The 24,776-nt window shown below is 48.0% G+C and overlaps 1 protein-coding gene and 1 non-coding gene across 4 annotated transcripts in view; one reads left to right on the top strand and one right to left on the bottom strand.

Moving 5' to 3' along the window:
• Nucleotides 1-2,296: 2,296 nt before the first annotated feature.
• PNPLA3 (patatin like phospholipase domain containing 3) overlaps nucleotides 2,297-24,776 on the bottom strand; it is a 30,982-nt gene continuing 8,502 nt past the window's right edge. The window contains exons 4-8 of one of the 3 annotated variants that reach the window (XM_024127498.3): nucleotides 20,384-20,593; nucleotides 19,061-19,121; nucleotides 7,973-8,188; nucleotides 6,721-6,853; nucleotides 2,297-5,281 (exon numbers count right to left, since the gene is read on the bottom strand). In XM_024127498.3, the coding sequence (XP_023983266.1) occupies nucleotides 5,140-5,281; nucleotides 6,721-6,853; nucleotides 7,973-8,188; nucleotides 19,061-19,121; nucleotides 20,384-20,593 (762 nt within the window). In that variant the 3' untranslated portion in view covers nucleotides 2,297-5,139. The remainder of the gene's footprint in view (nucleotides 5,282-6,720; nucleotides 6,854-7,972; nucleotides 8,189-19,060; nucleotides 19,122-20,383; nucleotides 20,594-24,776) is intronic. The other 2 variants (XM_024127500.3, XM_024127499.3) reach the window with 2 other exon arrangements.
• Nucleotides 15,454-15,557, top strand: LOC112065925 (U6 spliceosomal RNA). The gene has a single exon (XR_002892320.1). It is a non-coding gene; the product is annotated as a U6 spliceosomal RNA (small nuclear RNA).

Raw genomic sequence — 24,776 nt, 5'->3', positions numbered from 1 at the left:
CATCAAATAAAAAAATGAGCTTTGTCAGGGATCTGGAAAAAGCCAAGCAGCCATCGTGGATTTTCCATAGCTCTGACTGTTTGACTGACAGCTATTGTTTACCCATTTTAAATTCCCTGATTTAGGAGTAGACTGTTCTCATGTTTTAAGGACGTCAGGATGGCAAAAGTCTGGCAATGAGGGGTTAATTTTTGTAGAAGCAGAATGAACTTTATCTATGCGAGCCACGATCTTCATAGATCATTGTGAAATAATATTTATTTACTTTACTAAAGTAACAAAAGATTTTAAAAGTAAATACAAATCACTTAAAGGCAAAGGAATTTACATAGTTTGTTATTAAAAGCCGCATTCCAAGAAAACTTTGTTCTCTTAACAGAGAGAGAACCAAATTTCAGCCTGGTCTCAATAAACTTTTTTATTTTTAAGTTTATTATCATATAGGCTTTTTGCTTGTGGAAACTTTTATAAGGAGTCTCAGACTGAACTTTTAAAAGCCCTCTCAGGGCTAGGAAAGTCACACCAAGGGCTTGTCACAGATTTCGCTTACCAGATCTAGGTGAATTCCTCCCTTTTCAAGGTTCCCAAAATACCTTGAGATTTCTGTACCTGTTAGTGAGGTAGCCTTCCTAATTTACCTGATAAAGCTGCTGGGAACCTAAGAGTTTCCCATCTCTGGAGTGAGCGGACAGACGAAAAATGTAAATGTTTCAATTTTGCTTACAAAGGTATAATTTACCAAATTACTGTAAGTCAGAATTAGTTTGAGAGGAAGGTTTTCCTTACACCTGGAAAACACAGATTCAAACCAGTAATTTTTCAGATAGAACCCATAAAATTATAACCATATTTACCAGTTCATTCAGTCCTTTGTAATTAATCCTTTTTGTTCACAGCTTTATGAAGCCATCAGGTTTTTCCTTAGAATTCTTCAATTTCTTACCTAGTAATCATTACAGTCTGAAAGTCAGAAACTTGTATTTATCCAAAAGTCCTTTTTATAAATCTTCTTGAAGAGGAAGCATTTTTGCAAAGGCATTAGAGTGAAACTGTAAGTGTCTATAATGACAAAAGACTTAAGAAGGCATGTTAAGAAGGCACATTTAAAATCTGATTACAGTCAAATTAAAGTAATTTGGTTACTGTTATGGCAGATGACACTTAAGGAAGCAATAGTTATTTACTTAGCCAAGGTAACAATAAAAGATTTCAAAGGCAAATACAGAACAGATCACGTAAGAGGTAAAGAAATTTAAAATCTGTTATCAAAGGCAGTTCAACATTTTAAGAAAACTTGCCCTCTTAACAGAAAGAAAAGCCAAATTCAAGTTTTGCACCAGCTTACTTTTAAAATTCATTTACTTAACTTAATTTCAACATTTTAAGAAAACTTGCCCTCTTAACAGAAAGAAAAGCCAAATTCAAGTTTTGCACCAGCTTACTTTTAAAATTCATTTACTTAATTAAATTTATTCTAAACTTAGTCAATCCTGACCATGCATAAAACTTTTTCCCCAGGGTCCACTTTTCACAAAACTTTTTATCACTTTCTGTATCCATCACTTTATTTTCCCATTCAGAAGCAGTCAACTCTAAATTAGACCTACTTCCTTTTTTCTTAATAAAACGTAATTCCATTCCTCACACCTTCTTTACTGAAAACACACATCCTACTTTCCTTAAGCAACCATGAACTGTCCTTTATAGCAGTACTCTGTAGATTGGTAAACATAAATCCAAGTGATTCCTTGAAAAATATGCTTCTTACAGAAAGTATCTCAGTGAGCACTACACATTTATTAATAGCTCTAAACCTTTTGTTTCTCAGTAAAAGGAAGCCAGTGTTCACTAATTAATGTTTCAGTATCTTATTTTATTTGGAAATGGACTAGTTATTTAATAAAATTCCCTCCTTTAATTTAATTTAGCACAACTCTAAATGTTTTAAGTTGTCAAATATCTGGAGAGATTATTCTTAAGTAGACATTCCTAAAACATAATTATTCCTAAAAAGTTCACTCAAAGCTCTTATCTCATTTGTATTTTCTTTTTTTTTTTTTTTGGTACGCGGGCCTCTCACTGTTGTGGCCTCTCCCGTTGCGGAGCACAGGCTCGGGACGCGCAGGCTCAGCGGCCACGGCTCACGGGCCCAGCCGCTCCGTGGCATGTGGGATCTTCCCGGACCGGGGCACGAACCCGTGTCCCCTGCATCGGCAGGTGGATTCTCAACCACTGCACCACCAGGGAAGCCCTGTATTTTCTTTTTTTAAAAATTAATTAATTTTTATTTATTTATTTATTTGGCCGTGTTGGGTCTTCGTTGCTGCACGTGGGCTTTCTCCAGTTGCGGCGAGCGGGGGCTACTCTTCGTTGCGGTGCGCAGGCTTCTCATTGCGGTGGCTTCTCTTGTTGCGGAGCACAGGCTCTAGGTGTGCGGGCTTCAGTAGTTGTGGCACGTGGGCTCCGTAGTTGTGGCTTGCAGGCTCAGTAGTTGTGACACACGGGCGTAGCTGCTCTGTGGCATGTGGGATCTTCCCGGACCAGGGCTCGAACCCGTGTCCCCTGCACTGGCAGGCAGATTCTTAACCACTGCACCACCAGGGAAGTCCCCTGTATTTTCTTTTCTTAAAAGTTTCTTCACATTGAATTATTTTCATTGCTGACAAATTTGTGACAGTTATAATAAGATCTTATTTACTTTATAGTAAACCTAGGCACAATAAAAGTATTATACTTAATCTTGATCGCTCTAAAGACATGTCTATATTAACTAGATCAATGAACTTAAACATTAATACCAGGTATTAATTTAATATTGAATATTCCCCAGTTCACGTGAATCTGAAATTTATTTAGCTTAATTTTTCTTGTATTTAGAATTGTTTGATTTGTAAGCACTTACTTTTCTTTTCAGCCAATTAAATGGAGCTCATTTACAAATTAACCTCAGCAATATTATCCAAGGACACAGACACATACTGAGACATACACAGATATCCAGACAGTCAGGGATCTCATAGTTTCCACTTGAGGTTTAAAATGTCTCTTTGCCTCCTTTTTTTTTTCTTGGCTTGAAGTTCTACTAATTAACCCAAGGCTGAAGTCTCAGGCAAAGTGGGCTGTGTTTGTAGCTCAAGGACATGATAAGAGTTAACTTCAAGCTTTCTCCTAGGCATATTTTTGTTCTCTCAGGGTCAGAATTCTGAAAAAGATATTTCAACAAGCTAGCTTTCTCTAATTGCATATGCATAAAGAACTGGTTTTGCAATTTCAAAAAATTTTAATCTTAACCAATTTTCTCCAGACTCTAAAGACTATTGTGGCCATCGTGACTGAAGAAACCTAACTTGTTTTGAATTTGGGAGATGTCAGACACGGGAAAGGAAACATGGACTCTAATAGTGCCCAGGTCTCCATTTGCCACTTCCCTTAAGGGAAGCATATTAGAATCTGTTTCCTGGCGCTGGGCAGTCCTGCATCTTGTGCGGGGAGGGGAGGCGGGCTTGCGCCCTGATAAGGGGGTAGCTCCTGGGGAGCTGTGCTGAGGTGGGTGCAGGGGCTGAAGCAGTGAGGGTTCATGGGGTGGGGGACAGGAGAGGTCGAGTGGAGGGTCACCTAGGAGATCTGATGGAGAGGGAGGCAGAGGGGGTCGGGGGGATAAGGCGGCAACAGAAAGACACATGCGGTGTGAGTCCCTCAGATCCGGATTCTGACTACGGGCCGTAAAGGTCTGGACGTAAGGAACCTCTGAGTCCTTTCCTTGTTTCCGGCAAAAGAGCTCAAGTTGGAGGATCGTGTTATAATTTAGTGTGCCATCAGGAGGCCACTGTTCTCGGTCCCCCAGTTTACAGTGGGGCCAAGCCGTGTTGCGAAAGAAAATGAGCCTCCTCTTTTTGAGATTTTCAGGGTCAAATTTTTTCCAGTTCCTGAGGATACAGCCGAGGGGTGAGACTGAGGGAGGCTCCCGAGACGTACCAGAACCCATTCTTAGCCTGTATGCCACAGAATGGGGGTCCTGAGAGCCACCGGCTGACAGAGAGACGTCCCCTTTGTCCCAGTGACCTCTCCGTGCGACTAAGGCACAAAATGGGCCGACCGTCCCAACCATCGCGTCCGACCTTGAGAGGTGACCCCTGAGCGTGTGACTAAGGCACCTGGTGACTCGGGCAGAGAAAGAAAGGAAAGAGAGAGAGATTCCCAGGACCCACCAGGTGACTCCCCTCTTGGCAATGCTCTGAAACGTGAAAGGCACTCCGGGGACAGCTCAGAGGCAACGCCTAGGCCCCTGTAAATCAATCCAGACCGAGAAAAAGGTGAAAGTAACAGAGAAGAGAGGCCGAGGAATCGGCCTTGTAGTCCTGCCGGGAAGGCGGCAGCCAGGGGAGGGGGCTCAGCGTTCTGCTTGAACCAATACGTGTCTCACGGTGCGTGGAAGTCGTCTTGCTGGGGACAGATGCTCTAACAGCCTGGTCTGTCCGTGACCCCCTCATCCTTTCACGGGAGTCTTCAAGCGGCAGGCGCCCTAATGGCTTTTAAATGCCTGACCCGTGCCCACACGATACCCATCGGCCTAGTCCTCAGTCGGAAGGAAGACAGAGGGACCCTCACCCGTTCTGGGCGGCAGTTACCGGGGCGAAGTAGCCGTGGAGCCTTCGGAACACACCAGGATGTGGCCCTGGCCAGAGTTCCTCCGTTGCTTCCCGGGCAGCTTGCCTGTTCACAGAGGGGCCCAAGGAATGAGGCGAGGAGGTGGGGGAGGAGATCCCCCCAGGAGACATCCCCGTCCAGGCCACCAAACTGTCGTGGTCCGTATGTGGGTTGGAAGAAGAATTTCCAGACACGAAGTATCTTGGAAAAGAGTGAGTTTACTGAGAATAAAGAGCAGAGTTAGTGAGGGGTGCTGCAAATACAGCGGGCCCACTTCCTGACAGACCAGGGAGAGCCGACCCCCTTTGTGGGTTAGTGGCCAACTTCTATAGCCTCAAGACAAAGAAAGTTCCTGCTGGCAGGATGGCATCAGGCGATTGGTCAGGGTGCTACAAGGTTGCTACATGGTGAATATTTTACCTACTATGGAGTCGCGGGGCTGTCTGGTTTAGATTAGGAGAGCCCATGGCAACAGCTGCTATGGGGGCTTGGTTAATTCCAGAGGTTTTGTCCTGTGTCCTTGACGTAGGGCTCCACAGGGAAAAGACGCATCACCACTCGAGAGCAAAGCCGGGAGGTCGCCCACCACAGCCACTGGATGTCCTTGGGCATGTCTGGAAGCCACATCACCAGTCTGCAGGAATAAAACAGAGAGGCACCCACGTCGTATGAGCAAGAAGACAAACCAAAACAAAAAGGACAAAACCAAACCCTGACCAAAGGCAGACATCTTACGACGATACCATCGTCCAGGTAAACTGCCAGGGTCACTTCTAACCCCGCTGTGATAAATTCCCAAAGACAAGCCAACCTAAAAGCCCAAAGGAAAATTCGGCCATTTTTTGATTTGGGAACGCTCAAGGGACTTACGTGGAAACAAAAGGAAAAGACGTTGGTTTTCCCGGATCCTACTCCTCTGTGGCAACATGGCCACCGACGCAGAGCATCTCGCGGTCGAGAACCACCCCCTGCGCCCAGGTCTCCTGGGCTGGGCCACGTGTGAGTGCAGTAGAGGGAGCCGCCAAGGAGGCCTGACCACTGCCCTCCAGACTCCCAACACCCAGGACATGAAAAGGACTCCACATCTCGGGCTTTGGGAAATGCCAGAGCAGCCCTCAACGCAGGGCACGGCTGTGCGGGAACGGGTGGTTGATTTGGCAGGTTGGGGAAGGGCTCTGGGGAGGACGGCCAAAGCTGGAGAACTGAGCTGGATTTTGAAGGACGGTTGGGACTTTAAATAGATGGACTGAGGGGGCTTCCCTGGTGGCGCAGCGGTTGAGAATCCGCCTGCCGATGCAGGGGACGCGGGTTCGTGCCCCGGTCCGGGAAGATCCCACGTGCAGCGGAGCGGCTGGGCCCGTGAGCCATGGCCGCCGAGCCTGCGCGTCCGGAGCCTGTGCTCCGCAACGGGAGAGGCCGCAACGGTGAGAGGCCCGCGTACCGGAAAAAAAAAAAAAAAAAAAAGATGGACTGAGGGACATGTTGACTAACTCGCTAAAAAGAAAGTAAACGCCAGGGGCTTCCCTGGTGGCGCGGTGGTTGCGCATCCGCCTGCCGATGCAGGGGAACTGGGTTCGCGCCCCGGTCTGGGAGGATCCCACATGCCGCGGAGCGGCTGGGCCCGTGAGCCACGGCCGCTGAGCCTGCGCGTCCGGAGCCTGTGCTCGCAACGGGAGAGGCCACGACACAGGGAGGCCCGCATACCACAAAAAAAAAAAAAAGAAAGTAAACGCCAAAGTAAATCAGAAGAACACTGAGGGAAAACAAACGCCCAGGAATCCAGCAGGCATCCCGGCGTTGGCCTCAGATCCCCCCAACATAGCAGGAATAAAATCCCAAAATAGAAGTGCAGACCTTCAAGAAGGGACAAACCTGTAACAGCAACGAGAAAGAAGGAGGGGTAGGCAGGGGCTTGGCCAACGAGGCACCTTTCCAGGGTGTTCCACGCTGACCGTGAACTCCACCCCGATGTATCAGGAGCCAGGCCCCAGGCCGAGGGCCTTCCACGGCTTCTCTCACTTAATCCTCGCCCCACTTCCATGAGGGTGCCACAAAGCCACGTGAAGCACTCACCTCTGGACCGCAGCAATCGCAGACTCCACGGGCAGCGTGCAGGGCAGCACCGCGAACGACATGACCTTAATTGGTAAGAAGTTGCACATCTTGCTTATGTACCCATCTTGGTTTCTAATTGCTTCCCTCAGGGCTGAAAAATACAATTCGGAGATCTGTCTCTCACCAGTGTAAAAACCAAACCATCTTCCTCGGGTGGTGCTTGGAATTTCAGTGAAATATACAAATCCTGGCAGCCCAAGAATCAGAAGAGCCTGCAAATGAGATGGGGGGCGGGGAATGTGCCCAAGTAGCCCTTGGATCGACTACAGGGTACAGGGTCCCTTTTAAAGACTCCCTTTTAAACTATTTTTGGAGGCGTGCACAAACTTCTCAAAGTGCCCCTGGCCCCAGTTTTATGAGCTCTTCTTTGCACCTGCAGCTGGATTCCATCTCTTCTGCCTGGAACCCCCTAGCCTTCTATTTCCCCTTTGTAATGACCTCGCGATGCCTCAAATCACATTAATCTGAGCAGCTGCTGGTTAGTGCAACTCCTGGGGTGTTAGTGCCTCAGGGGCAAGACACGGCATCCCATTCGTCTTTGATTTATTCTATTCTATTCTGGCCACGTCCTGCGGTGTGTGGGATCTTAGTTCCCCGACCAGGGATTGAACCCTCACCCCCTGCATTGGAAGCTCCGAGTCTTAACCACTGGACCACCAGGGAATTCCCTGTCCCGTCCATCTTTGAATTTCCCCAAATGCCCAGCTGGAAGCTGGAGGGTGCATTCATCTATCCATTAAATAATCAATGACATGATAAAATAACCAGATTCAGTGAAGGTTCAAAACTGTGATTTTGCGGGGAGGGAGAAATTAGGAGGGGCTCCTCGAGAGAGAAAAGGCTTTGAGATGGGAGGACAGGCAGAGAACGGTGTTCTAAAAGAACAGGCCACCCCCGGGGGTTCCCCCCAATATCCAGCGTGCCTGGACTTTAGGAGCAGAGAGCACAGCCAGTTAACATAAAACTCAGCTGGAGGTTGTTTTCCTGTGGCCAGGACCCCATGGGAAGGGAGACTGGGCAAAAGGACCCAGGGGGATGGGAGGCCCGTGCTGGGCGGTAACAGGTCCCAAAGGGCCTGCCCTGGTTGCTCCGCTCCACCTCTTCCCACGCCACGGCAGGACCTTCCTCCACAGCACACAAGGGAAGCCACCCCTTCTGCCTCATAAAGGGTCACAGAGAGCCTCTGCTGTCCCGCCCCCAGAGCCGGCACCTATGGTGAGCTTGGGCGACAGGGTCTCCAGGATGCTCTCGTCCCAGGGCAGGATGCTGAGGTGCCGGTGATCGAGCAGCTTGTCTTCCTCAGGCCCCGCCTCCCCAGCGGCCATGCCCGGGGAAGACTGCAGGCTCCCGTGCTCCCAGGGGGCCTCGAGGACTTCCAACTCTGCTGAGGATGCACTCAGGCACAGAGGGGGCCTGTCACAGATGCCTGCGAGGGGCACAGAGACAAACCCGTCAGGCAATTTCGGGCAGCGGGGTCATTACTCACCCACACACACCTGCCCACCAAATTAGAGGGAAGCTGCAGGCCTGTTATTAGTACAAGGCGGAGATCAACGAGGGCAGGCAGTCCTAGCAGGGAGAAAGGAGTGTGGGGCTTTGACGCCGGATGGACGTGACGGGGGTGCCTGGCTCCATCACTCACCAGCTGTGTGGGCTCTGGAGCCACGTGTGGATTCTTGATGTTTAAAGCTAAGGATTATAACTAATTTATAGGAACGGAAGCACTGCTTAAGCCAGCGGTCCAGGCCCTGCAGCAGCCATTCAAGTGCTACCATTATCATCATCTCTGCTTTTCAGGTGAGGAATCAGAAGCACAGAGAGGTTAAGAGATTTGTCCAAAGCCGCTCAGCCAATACGTGGCACAGCGAGAATCAAACTGAGATGTGATGTCAAAGATGGCACCCCTCCATCACACGGCCTGGAAAGAAGCATTAGGTCAGGGGGTTTGTGCAGGCCCTGCCCTAGGTGTCGGGGCTCAGGAGCCGATACCAGTGGGTGGTTCCTGCTCGCACACTGGGTGGGGGCAGACGGACAGGTAGTTTCGGATGCCCACGCCTGCCTCGACTCACCTCTTGCTTCCAACCTCAGATGAAAAGACCAGGGGCTGGACCTCCCTGGTGGTGCAGTGCTTAAGAATCCGCCTGCCAAGGCAGGGGACACGGGTTCGAGCCCTGGTCTGGGAAGATCCCACATGCCGCGGAGCAACGAAGCCTGTGCGCCACAACTACTGAGCCTGAGCTCTGGAGCCCGTGAGCCACAACTACTGAGCAAGCGTGCCGCAACTACTGAAGCCCGCGCATCTAGAGCCCGTGCTCCACAATAAGAGAAGCCACCGCAATGAGAAGCCCGCGCACCGCAACGAAGAGTAGCCCCCGCTTGCCGCAAGTAGAGAAAGCCCACGCGCAGCAACAAAGACCCATTGCAGCCAAAAATAAATGAATAAATAAATAAATTTAAAAAAAAATAAAAGAGGATGCAAGAAGAAGAATTCACACAAAAAAGACCAGGGGCTGCGCCTGGATGCGCACACCTTGCTCCCAAGTTACACCTCCCAGTTATGCTCCCCTGGATCTTTCCGCCTCTTTTAGACACATAGCTCACACCCTGGGACTTACTTTCCCTCAGGCATGTTTCAGAGAATCTGTTCCCAGAGGACACCTGGCCCAGCCCCGCGCGTCCTCTGCAGGACCCCGAGGAGGCCAGCCTGGCCGAGGGAGGACCTCTCTTAGATCATTAAACCCAAACCCAGCACCGATGCTGCAAGCGCCCAGCCGCATGCCAGTCTTTAGAATTACTAAGAATCACCTGGCGTCATTTCATCCAAATGTCTTTTGCTGGAGATGTGGAAACGGAGGCCCAGAGCGGGGAGGTGGCTTGCCCCAAGTCACCTAGTAACTTCCACAGGGTCCATCACTGTTATTTATTCCCAGGTCGCTCCCAAATTCCATCCCCGGTCCAGACTGCTTTCCAGGACCTCGGACTCTTGACATCACTGTGCTTCTTGCACAACCACCCAAGTATACCCCCGGGGCACCGCACACGGGGCCTGAGCTTCCCTGCAGAAGCCTCGCCCTCCTGAGGGCCCGAACACTGAGCAGAGCCCCTCTCCCCCGTGCCGTGCCGGCTGCAGAAGCCTCGGCCTCCTGAGGGCCCGAACACTGAGCAGAGCCCCTCTCCCCCGTGCCGTGCCGGCTGCAGAAGCCAGAGGCCAGGACTTCATCCTTAAGTCTTCCTCCTCCCGAATCTCTGGTTGGTTGCCTCCGAGTCCTGTTCCCTCGGGCCCCTTCCACCACCCTTGCTGCCGTGACCCCGGCCAAGCCCACGGCGGCCTCCTTGACCTCCTTCCTGGATGCTGCTCTCACCCTCTCTGCACTGCGGCCGGGGGGGCCTTGCAAAGCTTCCTCTGACCGCCCTCACTCCCGCTTCGGCAGCCCTCCGTGGCTCCCTATTGCTGTGGGATGCAGACCCCTTCACCACGTCCATGAGGCCCAACCTTGTCCCTCCACTTTTCACTTACTGCCATGCCTGCCCCTCTCCTCTCTGTCCATCTCTCTGGGTGCCCCACTCCCGCCACTCCGGTCACACACGCCTTCTCTGCACGTCATGCTCATGTCCCCCATGCCTAGAATGCTCCTGTTCACCCTCAAAGTGTCAGCATGTGTTCACATCCTCCTGAAGCCCTGCTTGCCCCTGCCTTGCAGATCCCCTCGCTCCCCGTGTGATCCTACAGCATCCTGTACCTTCCTGCCAGGGCACTGAGCACACCGGCAGCCTTCTCTTTACATATCTGTCCCCGACCATGTTGCAGCAAAAATAGAAATGAAGTTTTCCCTCTCCTGAGAACAAGGAAAATAAAGGGAACAGTGAACAGGCTAGAGAAGAATCATAACCTGGGCTGAAAGAGTTCATCACTCCTAGTTTTTGTTTTTTAACTGTTACTAACCTGTAGTTTCTGTAACTAGATCTGTAATTCACAGAGCTAACCTATTACTCTGTAACATTACGTGACTTACATCCTGCACTCCCTTGTAGCAAATCACCCCTTGCAGTATTTGCATTTCAGAAAAAAGGTCACAGGCCGATAACCCAGAGACAAACGGACCCAATTACCGGGCTGCCTGACATGATGCCAGATGTGATTTTTTTTTTTTTTTTTTTTTTTTTTTGCGGTACGCGGGCCTCTCACTGTTGTGGCCTCTCCCGTTGCGGAGCACAGGCTCCGGACGCGCAGGCCCAGCGGCCATGGCTCACGGGCCCAGCTGCTCCGCGGCACATGGGATCCTCCCGGACCGGGGCACGAACCCGTGTCCCCTGCATCGGCAGGCGGACTCTCAACCACGGCGCCACCAGGGAAGCCCCAGCTGTGACTATTTTGAAATAATGCAGGAAGAAGAATAATACAAGACCTTCACTACTTTGATCCTTATCATATACCCCGGACTGCTAGCCCCACGTATAAAATCTTCTCTGATTCCCGAAGGAGGGGGAGACAACAGTTCTTGAGGCCCTAGCCTGCTGTGTCTTCCCTTCTGCCTGGCAGAAAAATAAAGCCATCTCTCTCTTCCTCCAAAATCTCTTGTCTCCGTATTTCCGTTCATCCTTGGTGCACAGAGAAGCCGAGATTTTGGCAACAAAATACGGGCCCGTCCGGGATCTGCTCGCGGGCAGGCAGCCCCGCAGGGCCCCTCGGCTTGACTGAAAGCTTGGGGATCTCTCTCCACACCAGCCTCCTTCAGGAAAGCGGAGGGTTGGTGGATTGCTCCGAAGCCAGATCTCCAGGGACTCCCTGCCGCAGGGCTGTGCCCCGATCACACCCGGCCTGCCTACTTGGCGGCGGAACTCCGAGGCTGCGGTGGAGAACGGGGGAGAGGCTGACCTAGCAGCGGCCGAGGCTCCTTTTGCCTTGAGGACACCTTCTCTTCTCTTGCCCACACCGGCCTGGACTTCCGCTCCGAGAAAACACTGAACACTGGAGGATCAGAAAGAGGGCGTACGGAAGTTGCGACGCACCCGTCAGCACCTACGGTGAGTCTCCCGGACTGCGCTCCATGACCTTTGACCGTCCCCTTACAGGAACTTAAGTTCCAGTCTGGGGATTCCCCTGCAAAGGGAAATCCTGATGTGTCATTCTCCCTGCAAAGGGAGATTCTGATGTAAGGTGCCACTTTGGGGCAACGGTTCGGGTCGAGTGGGACTCAGAAGTCACGTCTGGGCGGGTCGCCGCCATATGTTTCTCCTTTTTCTTTTTGAGCATCCATTTGCTGTTTCCTTTTATGGTTTATGTTTTATGTGTGACTTCCAGCTGATGAGGTGAAGGTTTATGTTTTGATTTGAGCGCGCTAACATCTAACTTCTGTTACCAACTGCTCGAGCCAAAATGGGAAGCGCTTCCTCCCTGGGAACCCTTGGGGAAAATTTTAAATGACTGGTGGACCTATAGCTATGATCCAATGACAAAGAAATGGGTCTCCTACGATTAGATCTTTATTGCCACAGGATGGGAAAAATGGACTGAGGTTCCCTTATGTTCAGGACTTTATGCCGCTTTTATTAGAATCCCGCTCTAGGTGGCTCCATAATCAAAAGCCTGAGGAATCAGAAAAGAAAAAACAATCCACTCTCCTGACATTCTAAATGATCCTCTTCTAACTTCTCCCAACTCTCAGGGGCCAGGGTAGAACCAAGCTTCCCCCACCCTGCAAGTTCCCTTAATCCTTCAGAGTCTTCTGATCAAACTAAGACCTCACCTCCTCAGAGGGACAATCCCTGCTGGGACATTTTATCAGCCAGTCTGCCCCTGTTATCAGAGCCAATTTGAGCACTATCTGGTTTAAATTTTAGCTATAAAACCATGACCACAGAAAGAGAAAGATAATTTTTGACAGTATGGCCACAATATTCTTTAGACTCTGGAGAAAAAGGGTTAAAATAAAACTTTTCTTGAAATTGCAAAACAAGTTCTTTTTGCATGTGCAGTTAGAAAAAGCTAGCTTGTTAAAATACTTTTCTTCAAAATTCTGACCCTGAGAGAACAAAAATATGCCTAGGACAAAGCTTGAAGTGAACTCTTCTCATGTCCTTGAGCTACAAACAAAGCCCACTTTGCCTGAGACTTCAGCCTTGGTTTAATTAGTAGAACTTCAGGCCAAGAAAAAAAAAAAAAAGAGGCAAAGAGACATTTTAAATCTCAAGTGGAAACTATGAGACCTCTGTCTGTTATCTGTGTATGTCTCAGTATGTGTTTTTGTCTTTGCATAACATTGCTGAGGTTAATTTGTAAATGAGCTCTATTTAATTGGCTTAAAAGAAAAGTAAGTGCTTACAAATCAAACAATTCTAAATATAAGAAAGGGCTTCCCTGGTGGTGCAGTGGTTAAGAATCCGCCTGCCAATGCAGGGGACACAGGTTCGAGCCCTGGTCCGGGAAGATCCCACATACCGTAGAGCTACTAAGCCCAAGCGCCACAACTACTGAGTCTGCTCTCTAGAGCCTGCAAGCCGCAACTACTGAGCCTGCGTGCCTAGAGCCCGTGCTCCGCAACAAGAGAAGCCACCGCAGTGAGAAGCCCACACACCACACCGAAGAGTAGACCCTCCTCGACCCAACTAGAGAAAGCCTACACACAGCACTGAAGACCCAATGTAGCCAAAAAGAAAATAAATAAATAAAATAAATAAATAGATAGATAAATACAAGAAAAATTAATTTCAGGTTTATGTGACCTGGGAAATATTCAATATTAAACTAACACCTGGTATTAAGGTTTAAGTTTGTTCGATATTTGCCTTTAAAATCTTTTATTGTTACTTTGGCTAAGTGCACAACTATTGTTTCATAGTGACATATGATCTTATCTGAGTGTTCTAAACCCTTTTGATTTTTTTGATACAACTTTCCAAATCAAATTGTAATGAAGTTCCTTTGACCTCTAGCTAACCTTGGGGTGCTTCAAAGGGCCCCTGAAACATCTGAAAGAGAGATATTACACTAATTAGGTTCATTTGGTATGCTAAAAGCACATGAGAAGTATTGTCAAATGTATAATAAATCTTAGGTTATATTGTATGGTAATCATTATTAATACAGATATTCTAGAAATTATATGGAGTTTCAAAAAAATTCTGATATGTCCTGGTAAAATGTTATCAGTCACAATTCTAGTTATTATCTTAAGTGTCATATGTCACAAAAGTAACCAAGTTACCTTGTTAATTACATTGTAATCATTTTAAACTTGCCTTAAGTCTTTTGTCATTACAGACATGGTTTCACTCTGATGCCTTTGCAAAAATGCTTCCTCTTCAAGAAGATTTATATGAAAAGGACTTTTGGATAAATACAAGTTTCTGACTTTCAGACTATAATGCTAAACTGAATATAAAGAAGCTCTTCTCCTCAAGCTACTTATGGTTGACAGCAATTTGGTAATTTACACCTGTGCGTAAAATTAAAACATTTATATTTTCACTCTATCTGCTCCCTCCAGAGACTGGAAACTCTTAGGTCCCCAGCACCTTTATCAGATAAATTAGGAAGGCTACCTCACTAACAGGTACAGAAATCGCAAGGTATTTTCGGGACCTTGAAAAGGGAGGAATTCACCTAGATCTGGTAAGCAAAATCTGTGACAAGCCCTTGGTGTGACTTTCCTGAGAGGTCTTTTAAAAGTTTAGTCTGAGACTCCTTATAAAAGTTTCCACAAGCAAAAAGCCTATATGATCCATTACAGTTATATAAATCATCAGGCCAAGTTTATTGAGACCAGACTGAAATTTGGTTCTCTCTCTCTGTTAAGAGAACAAAGTTTTCTTGGAATGCTGCTTTAATAACAGACCATGTAAATTACTTTGCTTTTAAAATCTTTTGTTACTTTGGTAAAGTAAATATTATTTCACAATGATCTATGAAGATCCGTGGCACGCATAGATAAAGTTCATTCTGCTGCTACAAAAATTAATCCCTCATTGCCAGACTTTTGCCATCCTCACGTGCTTAAAACATGAGAACAGTCTACTCCTAAATCAGGGAATTTAAAATGGGTAAACAATAGCTGTCAATCAAACAGTCAGGGCTATGGAAAAATCAAAGATGGCTGCTTGGCTTTTTCCAGCTTCCTGACAAAGCTCATTTTTTATTTGATGGGATAAAGCCTTCCCTGGCTGCAGGGTTAATGCCCTCACAAGGAAGAAATAAAATTATGTTTTACTGAATAGTAAATTCTAGTTTTGTTAATTTAGGTCTGTGTTCACCAAGACTCACTTCCCAGACAGTTTCTTGCTGTTATATTGCCAAGAAGTTTAATTGAATTATTAAAGGACACTCTAAGTTTGTTTCTAAAGCTTATCTCAGTAATCTATCTTTGGATGACGATCAGATGCGCCACGACCTACAACCAGGGGATTATACATACTGGAAAAGACATAATTTAAAGGACTATCTCCAAACTGAATGGAAGGACCCTTATCAGGTGCTCTTTTTTTTTTTTTTTTTTAGTTGTACAGACAATTTGATTAAGTGGCATTTTACAGAGGGTTTGGAACTTAGCCTGCAAGTCAAGAAAAATTAACTAAATGAAACAAAAAATGTGGCAAAAAATGTGCTCCAGGCGCAACCAACAAACCTTTTTCTTTAAGAAAAAGAATGTGATCACAGTACACTACTTGGATAAATTATTTTAAAAAGGAAACACAGTGCTTGCTTCGGCAGCACATATACTAAAATTGGAGCAATACAGAGATTAGCATGACCCCTGCGCAAGGATGACACGCAAATTCGCGAAGCGTTCCATATTTTTACTAAAAATAGAACTACCATACGACCCAGCAATCCCACCACTGGGCATACAGCCCAAGAAAACCACAATCCCAAAAGAGTTATGCACCACGATGTTCACTGCAGCTCCATCCACAATAGCCAGGACATGGAAGCAACCCAAGTGTCCTTTGACAGATGAACGGATGATATATAGTTCCATATGAGATCAATGATTGCAATAGTCTAACTCTAGATATTAGAAGAAGCAACAAGAGGGAATATTGTCCTGGACCATAAGAGACTAGGAAGACGGGTGGTCCAGAGACTTTTGGATACTAGTAAAAGTCTAGTCCAGTAATAGCACATGGAGTGGCCTATCAGCACAATCTTCACCAGACCTGGGAATGAGCGTTTCTAGCACCGTGGGACAAAATGGTCATGAAATGCCCCAAGCCATGGTTGAAATTATGACCATAAAGGGGCCCCGCTGACTGAAAACTGACACTTGCCATCTACTTCTACAAGGATTAAATCATGAGCTGTTGCTGTAGCTGGCGACCTTCAACACCCCCTACAAGGAGTTCAGGGTGGAGATCTGAAATGAGGCCCTCTGTGCTCTGGGAAAAACTGACAGCACAGGCCTTCAGATAGTTAAATACTTTCAGGAGAAGATTTTACGAGCCCCATTTCTTGAATCTTCTCATACCTAGAGAAACACTGACATCATGAACGGTGACACCGTGGTGTGATTTTAGGCAAGTCCTTTTATTGCTAAGAACTTGAGTTCTCTGAGCTGTGTTAGATTTGGGATGTCACCAGCCATTCTCAAAACAACGTCTGCTGACAGCTGGTAACCGCAACCTTACTTCTTAAAGGTGTCCTCTTGCAACTACTACACTTTTACAGATAAAATTGCTTTAGATCATATGTTAACAAAAAGAGAAAACACACATGTAGTGACCAATAGCTCCTGTTATTTATATATTAATACCACATCAAAGGTTAAAACCTACTTTGATGAAACTAGATAACCAGCTACCTGGCTACAAATCTCCCCAGACTGCCAGGCCTAGACTGGGTTTCAGCCTTATTCTCCTAAAAGGAAATGAGATCTATTTTGTCTATTAACGTTTAGGTTGTCACGCCTCCAAATACTTCTAATGGGGTCTGTTACACCTACATCAATCACACTGGGCTAATAGAAGAGGACATAAAATTATATATAGGACCACACCAAATGGCTCTATTCCTTTAAACAGCGTAACCCAAGCACTGACTCTATCTAGATCAGGATCAAAATTACTACCAAACACATGGCTCTTAATCTTGCTTGGGACCCTGGCTACAATAATTCGTATTTTTTTAAATTGATGGCAGATTATTATTTTTAAAAATTTATTTATTTTATTTATTTTTGGCTGCATTGGGTCTTCGTTGCTGCGCGCGGGCTTTCTCTAGTTGCGGCGAGCGGGGGCTACTCTTCGTTGCGGTGCGCGGGCTTCTCGTCGCGGTGGCTTCTCTTGTTGCGGAGCACGGGCTCTAGGCGCGCGGGCTTCGGTAGTTGTGGCTCGCGGGCTCTAGAGCACAGGCTCATTAGTTGTGGCACACGGCTTAGTTGCTCCGCGGCACGTGGGATCTTCCCGGACCAGGGCTCGAACCCGTGTCCCCTGCACTGGAAGGCAGATTCTTAACCCCTGCGCCACCAGGGAAGCCCTACAATAATTCTTTTACTAATCTTAGGCCTCTTTTTAACAACTACTTGCGAAGTTCTGTCTCTTCCAGATTACAATAGGTTCACATCAAGATAATGATGATGCAAAGATTCCAGCCATTTCTCAGAACAGATCCTGCCAAAACAACAGAAGTCACGCTGGGGCCCTTAACTAAGACAGGGCGAGAGCTCCAGGACCCCAAGTAGGTAGGGTCTACGAGCCCCTTGCCAACCTGAAGAAGCTACGGAAGACAGACCGGCGTCCCTCATCCTCCCCATAAAGATTTCTTGGGGTTCACATCTCTCAGGGGGAATTTGATATAGGAGATAGATGGGCCCCTGGGCCGGACAGCTGGTGTTTGTCAAGTGGAGCAAAACGGAAGTTTTGTCCTCAGCCAGACAAGAACACACCTGTTTCCCTTCCTCCATTGTTACGGAGGGAATGAACTAGCAGTGGGGAATCTGCTGCAGCACAAGCAGAAATGAAGTTTTCCCTCTCCTGAGAACAAGGAAAATAAAGGGAACAGTGAGCAGGCTAGAGAAGAATCATAACCCGGCCTGAAACAGTTAAATCACTCCCAGTTTGTTGTTTTTTTCTTTTTTAACTGTTCCTAATCTGTAGTTTCTGTAACTAGATCCGTACTTCACAAAGCTAACCTATATTACCCTGTAACATTAGGTGAATTACGTGAATTACATCCTGCACTCACTTGTAGCAAATCACCCCTTGCAGCATTTGCATTTCAGAAAAAAGGTCCCAGGCGGATAACCCAGAGACAAAGGAACCCAATTACCGGGCTGCCTGACATGACGCCAGCTGTGACTATATTGAAATAATGCAGGAAGAAGAAGAATGCAAGACCTTCATTACTTTGATCCTTATCACATACCCTGGACTGCAGAGAGCCCCACATATAAAATCTTCCCCGATTCCCGAAGGAGGGGGAGACACAGTTCTTGAGGCCCTAGGCTGCCCTGTCTTCCCTTCTGCCTGGCAGAAAAATAAAGCCATCTCTGTCTTCCTCCAAAATCTCTGTCTCTGTATTTCTGTTCGGCACCGGTGCACAGGGAAGCCGACGTTTCGGCAACAACCACGAGACTAAGCTCCAGGAGGGCTGGGGCACATCCGTCTGTCCGCTGTGGAGTCATCAGCTGCTTGGCACCCAGACGGTACGCAGGCAACATTTTCTGAGTAGATAAATGCACGTATGTCCCGTGAACCACACGGCCTCCTTGGTCTTGGACAAAGACTAATTCAGAGGATTAATGCATGAACCAACCTTTAGTATCGAAGAAAAATAGCCACAAACATATTTGATTCCACTCTAACATTTCCAGAACCCAAGTCCCCCAGCCTGGACGAGCCAGGATGACTCAGAGGCAGGAACCTTCCCCAGAACACACCCGCCTAGAGGGAGCGGGAGCTATTCTGATTCCTTCACCTGCAGGCCCAGAAACTGTTTATCTTCCTTTTTCATCAAACTAAAGGTTCACAATTGTTCAAGCAGAAAAGAAGAACAAAGGAACTGCCGTCAGCACACAGACAGGTGACACTGCAGAGGGAGAGCTAGCCCTGGGGCTGTGACATCCGGGTTCGGGTCCCAGCTCTGCTCCCAGGTGAGTGGAGTGCGGACCTGGGCTGCCTCTCCAAGCCTCTGTTTCCCCATCTGTCAAATGGGGCAAATATTTCCTATCTCGCGGGACTAATGAGAGGGCCGAGCGAGACGGTGGGCGAAGGTACTGAGCGCTGAGTGATGGAGCCAAGACTGCTGACCAAGACTATGAACAGAAAGCTTGTTAAAGGGGCACTTCAGTTGCCCTGCCATACATACCATTCTCTTCCAAGAACCTGACCGCGTCTAAATATCCTCGAAAGCATAGCTCTCCAAGCACCTGTGAACAAATCAAGTAAATTAACTGCAGGGGGCAGTCACTAAGCACCACTCCCTTCAACGTCACCTGAAGACGGCAGACCCAAAGCCAAGAATCCTCCAAGCTCCAAGCCGCTGCCATGTGCCCAGCGCAGGCGCTGCGGGGTGGGACAGGGCTCTGCATTCCTGCAGGACTCAGCTCGAATGACACCTCCTCCGTGAAGCCCTTGCTGGCACCCCAGCATGACGGGTGCTGGTTCCTCTGGTCTCCCCGGGTCCCTGGACGAGCCTCCACCCTAACAAATACCAGGGCCTGATCTACTTGTCGTGAGACAGTAAGAGCTGCCTCCTTTGTTCCTCGGTGTACAAACCACACCGGCAAACCAATCCTGCTGTCCAGCCTTCCCTCTCCCCGCGAGCACACTCTGTCGTCTATGTTGCATGGCACGGCCTTCCTTCTCCCCAGAGAACTGGCACTGTGCAGATTCTACCAACTTTCTTACTATGTTAGGGTGATAAGGTCCACACGCTACCACGACAATCAAAAAAAGATTAAACTGGGAATTCCCCAGCGGTCCAGTGGTTAGGACTCCGAGCTTTCACTGCCAAGGGCCCAGGTTCAATCTCTGAAGATCCCACAAGCCAAAAAAGAAAAAAAAAAAAAATTAAACCACCGAATGCAGTGTAGTTCTTTTTTTTTTTTTTTTTTTGGCTGCACTGGGTCTTCGTTGCTATGTGCGGGCTTTCTCTAGTTGCAGTGAGTGGGGGGCTACTCTTCATTGCACAGGCTCCTCATCGCGGTGGCTTCTCACGTTGCGGAGCACGGGCTCAAAAAAAAAATTAAACCACCGAATGCAGTGTAGTTCTTTTTTTTTTTTTTTTTTTTGGCTGCACTGGGTCTTCGTTGCTATGTGCGGGCTTTCTCTAGTTGCAGTGAGTGGGGGGCTACTCTTCATTGCACAGGCTCCTCATCGCGGTGGCTTCTCACGTTGCGGAGCACGGGCTCTAGGCACGCAGGCTCAGTTGTTGTGGCTCGCGGGCTCCAGAGTGCAGCCTCGGTAGTTGTGGTGCGTGGGCTGAGTTGCTCAGCAGGTGGATTCTTAACCACTGTGCCACCAGGGAAGTCCTGCAGGGTAGTTCTTGACCACGGATGCAAATAAGAATCATTGGGATAATTAAAAAAAAAAAAATCCTACTCTCCACAGACTGCCCATACTTAAGCCATAGCCCCTGGAGGTGGGATCTGAACAGCAGTGCTGCTTAAATGACCCCAGGCCCCCTCACCTTGAGATCCGCAGGGAACAGCACCCGGGCTAATAGGTAGACGTTCTCTGAGCAGAGGCGTAGACTGAGCATGGTGACGTCCACGTGAAGAAAGTTCGTGGACTTGACTTTGGGGCAGATGTCGCTCTCTCCATAGAAGGGGGAAATGGTGATGGTCGTTTTGGTATCAAAGCAGGGTATGGTGTTACTCACTGCTCCATCTACGTATCGCTTTTAAGGGAGAAAGAGAAAAAGGACATACCGTCAGAAGCTCTGGGCTGGGGTTTTCTGTGTGTTCCAGGTTATGGCCAGAGGCTTCTCAGAGCCGCAGGCAGATACGACGAGGGGGCCTTGGGATCGCTCTTGCAGCAAATCCCTACTGAGCATTTCCGTGCCAGGCCAGGCTGTAGGCTGGCGCTCAGGGTTGCTGCATGCTGCTGTGTAGTTTACGCACTGCACAAAAAAGGGCCTGGCCAAGAGGCAGACGGAGGCTGGCGTCCGGCCCACGTTGTGGTGGCCAAGTCCCGAGCCCAGGTGGGCGCCCCTAGGCATACCCACGTCATTTGCTTAGACCAGGGGCGCTGTGTGCACTGGGGACAGAGTGTGACGTAGACCTGGCCCTAAGGGAGACAGATGGTCATGGCATGGGTTCAATAACAGAGGCCCCTTGCGGCTTGAGGAATCTTGGACAAGACACTTAGCCTGTGAGCCCGTCCACACCAGGGAAATGAAAAAAGCAGCACTGGAGACTTAAATGACACACTGAACCTGGGACTTGAGCTCTCTGAAAATGGCATCTTATCCCACAACAAAGGTGCATTTGGGGTAAGTACTGTGAGAATCCGTTTTCCTGTAGCCATATCCTTGAACAACCTTGGTGCCCACGGCCAGGCTGGGGCAGGAAGGTTTTGGTACAATTTGGACTGAGTCTACACCTATGAAACCAATGTCTAGAATGATTCCCAAACCCACGACCATCACAGCCCGGCTGTTGGTGCCCACAGACGGCGGGGGGCGGGGGGGGGCTTCAAATATCACAACTGGGAGAATTTCCCCAGCCAATCCTTCCAAAGGGAGAAATCTCAGGGCACACCCTGGCCTCAAACAAGTCCAAAAAAGAATCAGGCACGTTCAGCCACGGCTTTAGCTATCAAGAGATTCTTGCCTTGAGTACAAAAATGATTAGATGTGCACGCACAGCAGTAGTTTCTAAATTGTTGCCATATGATTTCTATGAAAGATACAGGAAGGCATCAAAACCCTCACTGGCAGAAAGGGACACAGGACCAAATGTCGGGAATCTTTAGTTACGACTGAGGAGGGAGGAAGCAGGTGACTATTTTTTAAATTATTATTTATCTTTTAAAATTCGTTTTTATGGGAGTATAGTTGATTTACAATGTTGTGTTAGTTTCTGCTGTATAACAAAGTCAATCAGTTACACATATACATATATCCACTCTTTTTTCAAGGGATAAAGTCCAATGACTCCTCTGTCCTGTATAATTTTCCCTCCACCCTGAACTTTTCTACAGGAACGTTCTGAGTTTGCTCAGTGGAACCTCAACATTTTGTTCTAATTTTCAGCAGGTTTCATCTGAGTACACTGAGGGTGGGGGGTGACTGTGTGTGCACCACAGCTGGTGCAGCCTGGGGGAAATGTAAAGATAACAAGGACAAAACCACCCATATTTACCGAATACTTACCTGTGCCAGGCTCTACGCTGCATCTTCACTGCATTATCGCATGTAATTCCCACAACAACACTACGACTGTGCAGTATTATTAACCCTCGTTATTATTATTATTATTATTATTATTATTATTTTTGTGGTACGCGGGCCTCCCTCTGCTGTGGCCTCGCCCTTTGCGGAGCACAGGCTCCGGACGCGCAGGCCCAGCGGCCATGGCTCGCGGGCCCAGCCGCTCCGCGGCACGTGGGATCCTCCCGGACCGGGGCGCGGACCCGGTTCCCCTGCATCGCCAGGCGGACGCGCGACCGCTGCGCCACCAGGGGAGCCCCCCTCGTTATTATTAACCCGCATTTGCCAGTTCAGTCTCAGAGAGGTTAAGAAACGTGTCCAAAGTAGTCCAGCTAACGTGGGCTAGAGGAGACATGCGATTCTAGGTCTGTCTGCCGGGCTGGCGCTGTCAGAATTGCAGGTGATTGCTTCTTGGCTCTAGGCCTCAGTTTTCTCATCTGTAAATAGGGTCAACTATGTGTCTGTCCCGGGGATGCTCTGGGGCACGAGTGAGGCTACGTGTAACCTGCCTTTGCAACTTCCAAAAATGATTAGATGTGCACGCACAGCAGTAGTTTCTAAATTCTTGCCATATGATTTCTATGAAAGATACAGGAAGGCATCAAAACCCTCACTGGCAGAAAGGGACACAGGACCAAATGTCGGGAATCTTTAGTTACGACTGAGGAGGGAGGAAGCAGGTGACTATTTTTTAAATTATTATTTATCTTTTAAAATTCGTTTTTATGGGAGTATAGTTGATTTACAATGTTGTGTTAGTTTCTGCTGTATAACAAAGTCAATCAGTTACACATATACATATATCCACTCTTTTTTCAAGGGATAAAGTCCAATGACTCCTCTGTCCTGTATAATTTTCCCTCCACCCTGAACTTTTCTACAGGAACGTTCTGAGTTTGCTCAGTGGAACCTCAACATTTTGTTCTAATTTTCAGCAGGTTTCATCTGAGTACACTGAGGGTGGGGGGTGACTGTGTGTGCACCACAGCTGGTGCAGCCTGGGGGAAATGTAAAGATAACAAGGACAAAACCACCCATATTTACCGAATACTTACCTGTGCCAGGCTCTACGCTGCATCTTCACTGCATTATCGCATGTAATTCCCACAACAACACTACGACTGTGCAGTATTATTAACCCTCGTTATTAATGTTCCCGGGTGGGAGGACAGAATCATCTGATAACTGCTACCCTAGAAGGAGGCTGCCAGGTGGTCCAGCACAGCCCAGCATCCAGTCCAGAGCCTGCAGGACAAACACCTCAACTTCTGTTTTTCCACGAGAGGCAGGGCTCAGGATTAGCCACATGTGTTTACATATTTGTTGAATGGAACCAAATCGCAGCCCTGTCGGCAGCTTCTGCCCGAAGCCACGGTCTGAAAAGGATAGAGTCAGACCCAGAGAGGATTATAACCCTCAACCCCTAAGAATAAAGCCTTATTACCGGGTTTCCCTGGTGGCGTAGTGGTTAAGAATCCTCCTGCTGATGCAAGGGACACAGGTTCAAGCCCTGGTCCGGGAAGATCCCACATGCCGCAAAGCAACTGAGCCCGTGCGCCACAACTACTGAGCCTGCTCTCTAGAGCCCACGAGCCACAACTACTGAGGCTGTGTGCCACAACTACTGAAGCCTATGCGCCAAAACAAGAGAAGCCACCGCGATGAGAAGCCCGTGCACCGCAATAAAGAGTACCCCCCACTTGCTGCAACTAAAGAAAGCCCGCATATTTGTTGAATGGAACCAAATCGCAGCCCTGTCGGCAGCTTCTGCCCGAAGCCACGGTCTGAAAAGGATAGAGTCAGACCCAGAGAGGATTATAACCCTCAACCCCTAAGAATAAAGCCTTATTACCGGGTTTCCCTGGTGGCGTAGTGGTTAAGAATCCTCCTGCTGATGCAAGGGACACAGGTTCAAGCCCTGGTCCGGGAAGATCCCACATGCCGCAAAGCAGCTAAGCCCGTGCGCCACAACTACTGAGCCTGCTCTCTAGAGCCCACGAGGCACAACTACTGAGCCTGTGTGCCACAACTACTGAAGCCTGTGCTCCAAAACAAGAGAAGCCACCGCGATGAGAAGCCCGCGCACCGCAATAAAGAGTACCCCCCACTTGCTGCAACTAAAGAAAGCCCGCGTACCCCAATGAGGACCCAATGCAGCCAAGAAAAAAAAACAACAAACTTATTACCTTAAGTGAGTAACTGACTCTTAAGCATCTTATACCTTAATAGGCCACTGGGCACCTGTTTCAGTGCTCATGTGAAGATTAAGTGAATTGTGAAAATGACCACACGACCCAAAGCAATCTACAGATTCAACGCAATCCCTATCAAACTACCAATGGCATTTTTCACAGAACTAGAACAAAAAATTTCACAATTTTTATGGAAACACAAAAGACCCCGAATAGCCAAAGCAACCTTGAGAAAGAAAAATGGAGCTGGAGGAATCAGGCTCCCAGACTTAAGACTATACTACAAAGCTACAAAATATGGTATGGGCACAAAAGCAGAAATATAGATCAATGGAACAGAACAGAAGACCCAAAGATAAACCCACGCACATATGGTCACCTTATTTTTGATAAAGGAGGCAAGAATATACAATGGCGAAAAGACAGCCTCTTCAATAAGTGGTGCTGGGAAAACTGGA

Source organism: Physeter macrocephalus, chromosome 6 (assembly GCF_002837175.3).
Source record: "Physeter macrocephalus isolate SW-GA chromosome 6, ASM283717v5, whole genome shotgun sequence".
Taxonomy (NCBI): Eukaryota; Metazoa; Chordata; class Mammalia; order Artiodactyla; family Physeteridae; genus Physeter; species Physeter macrocephalus.
This window is presented reverse-complemented; position numbering and strand designations above follow the sequence as displayed.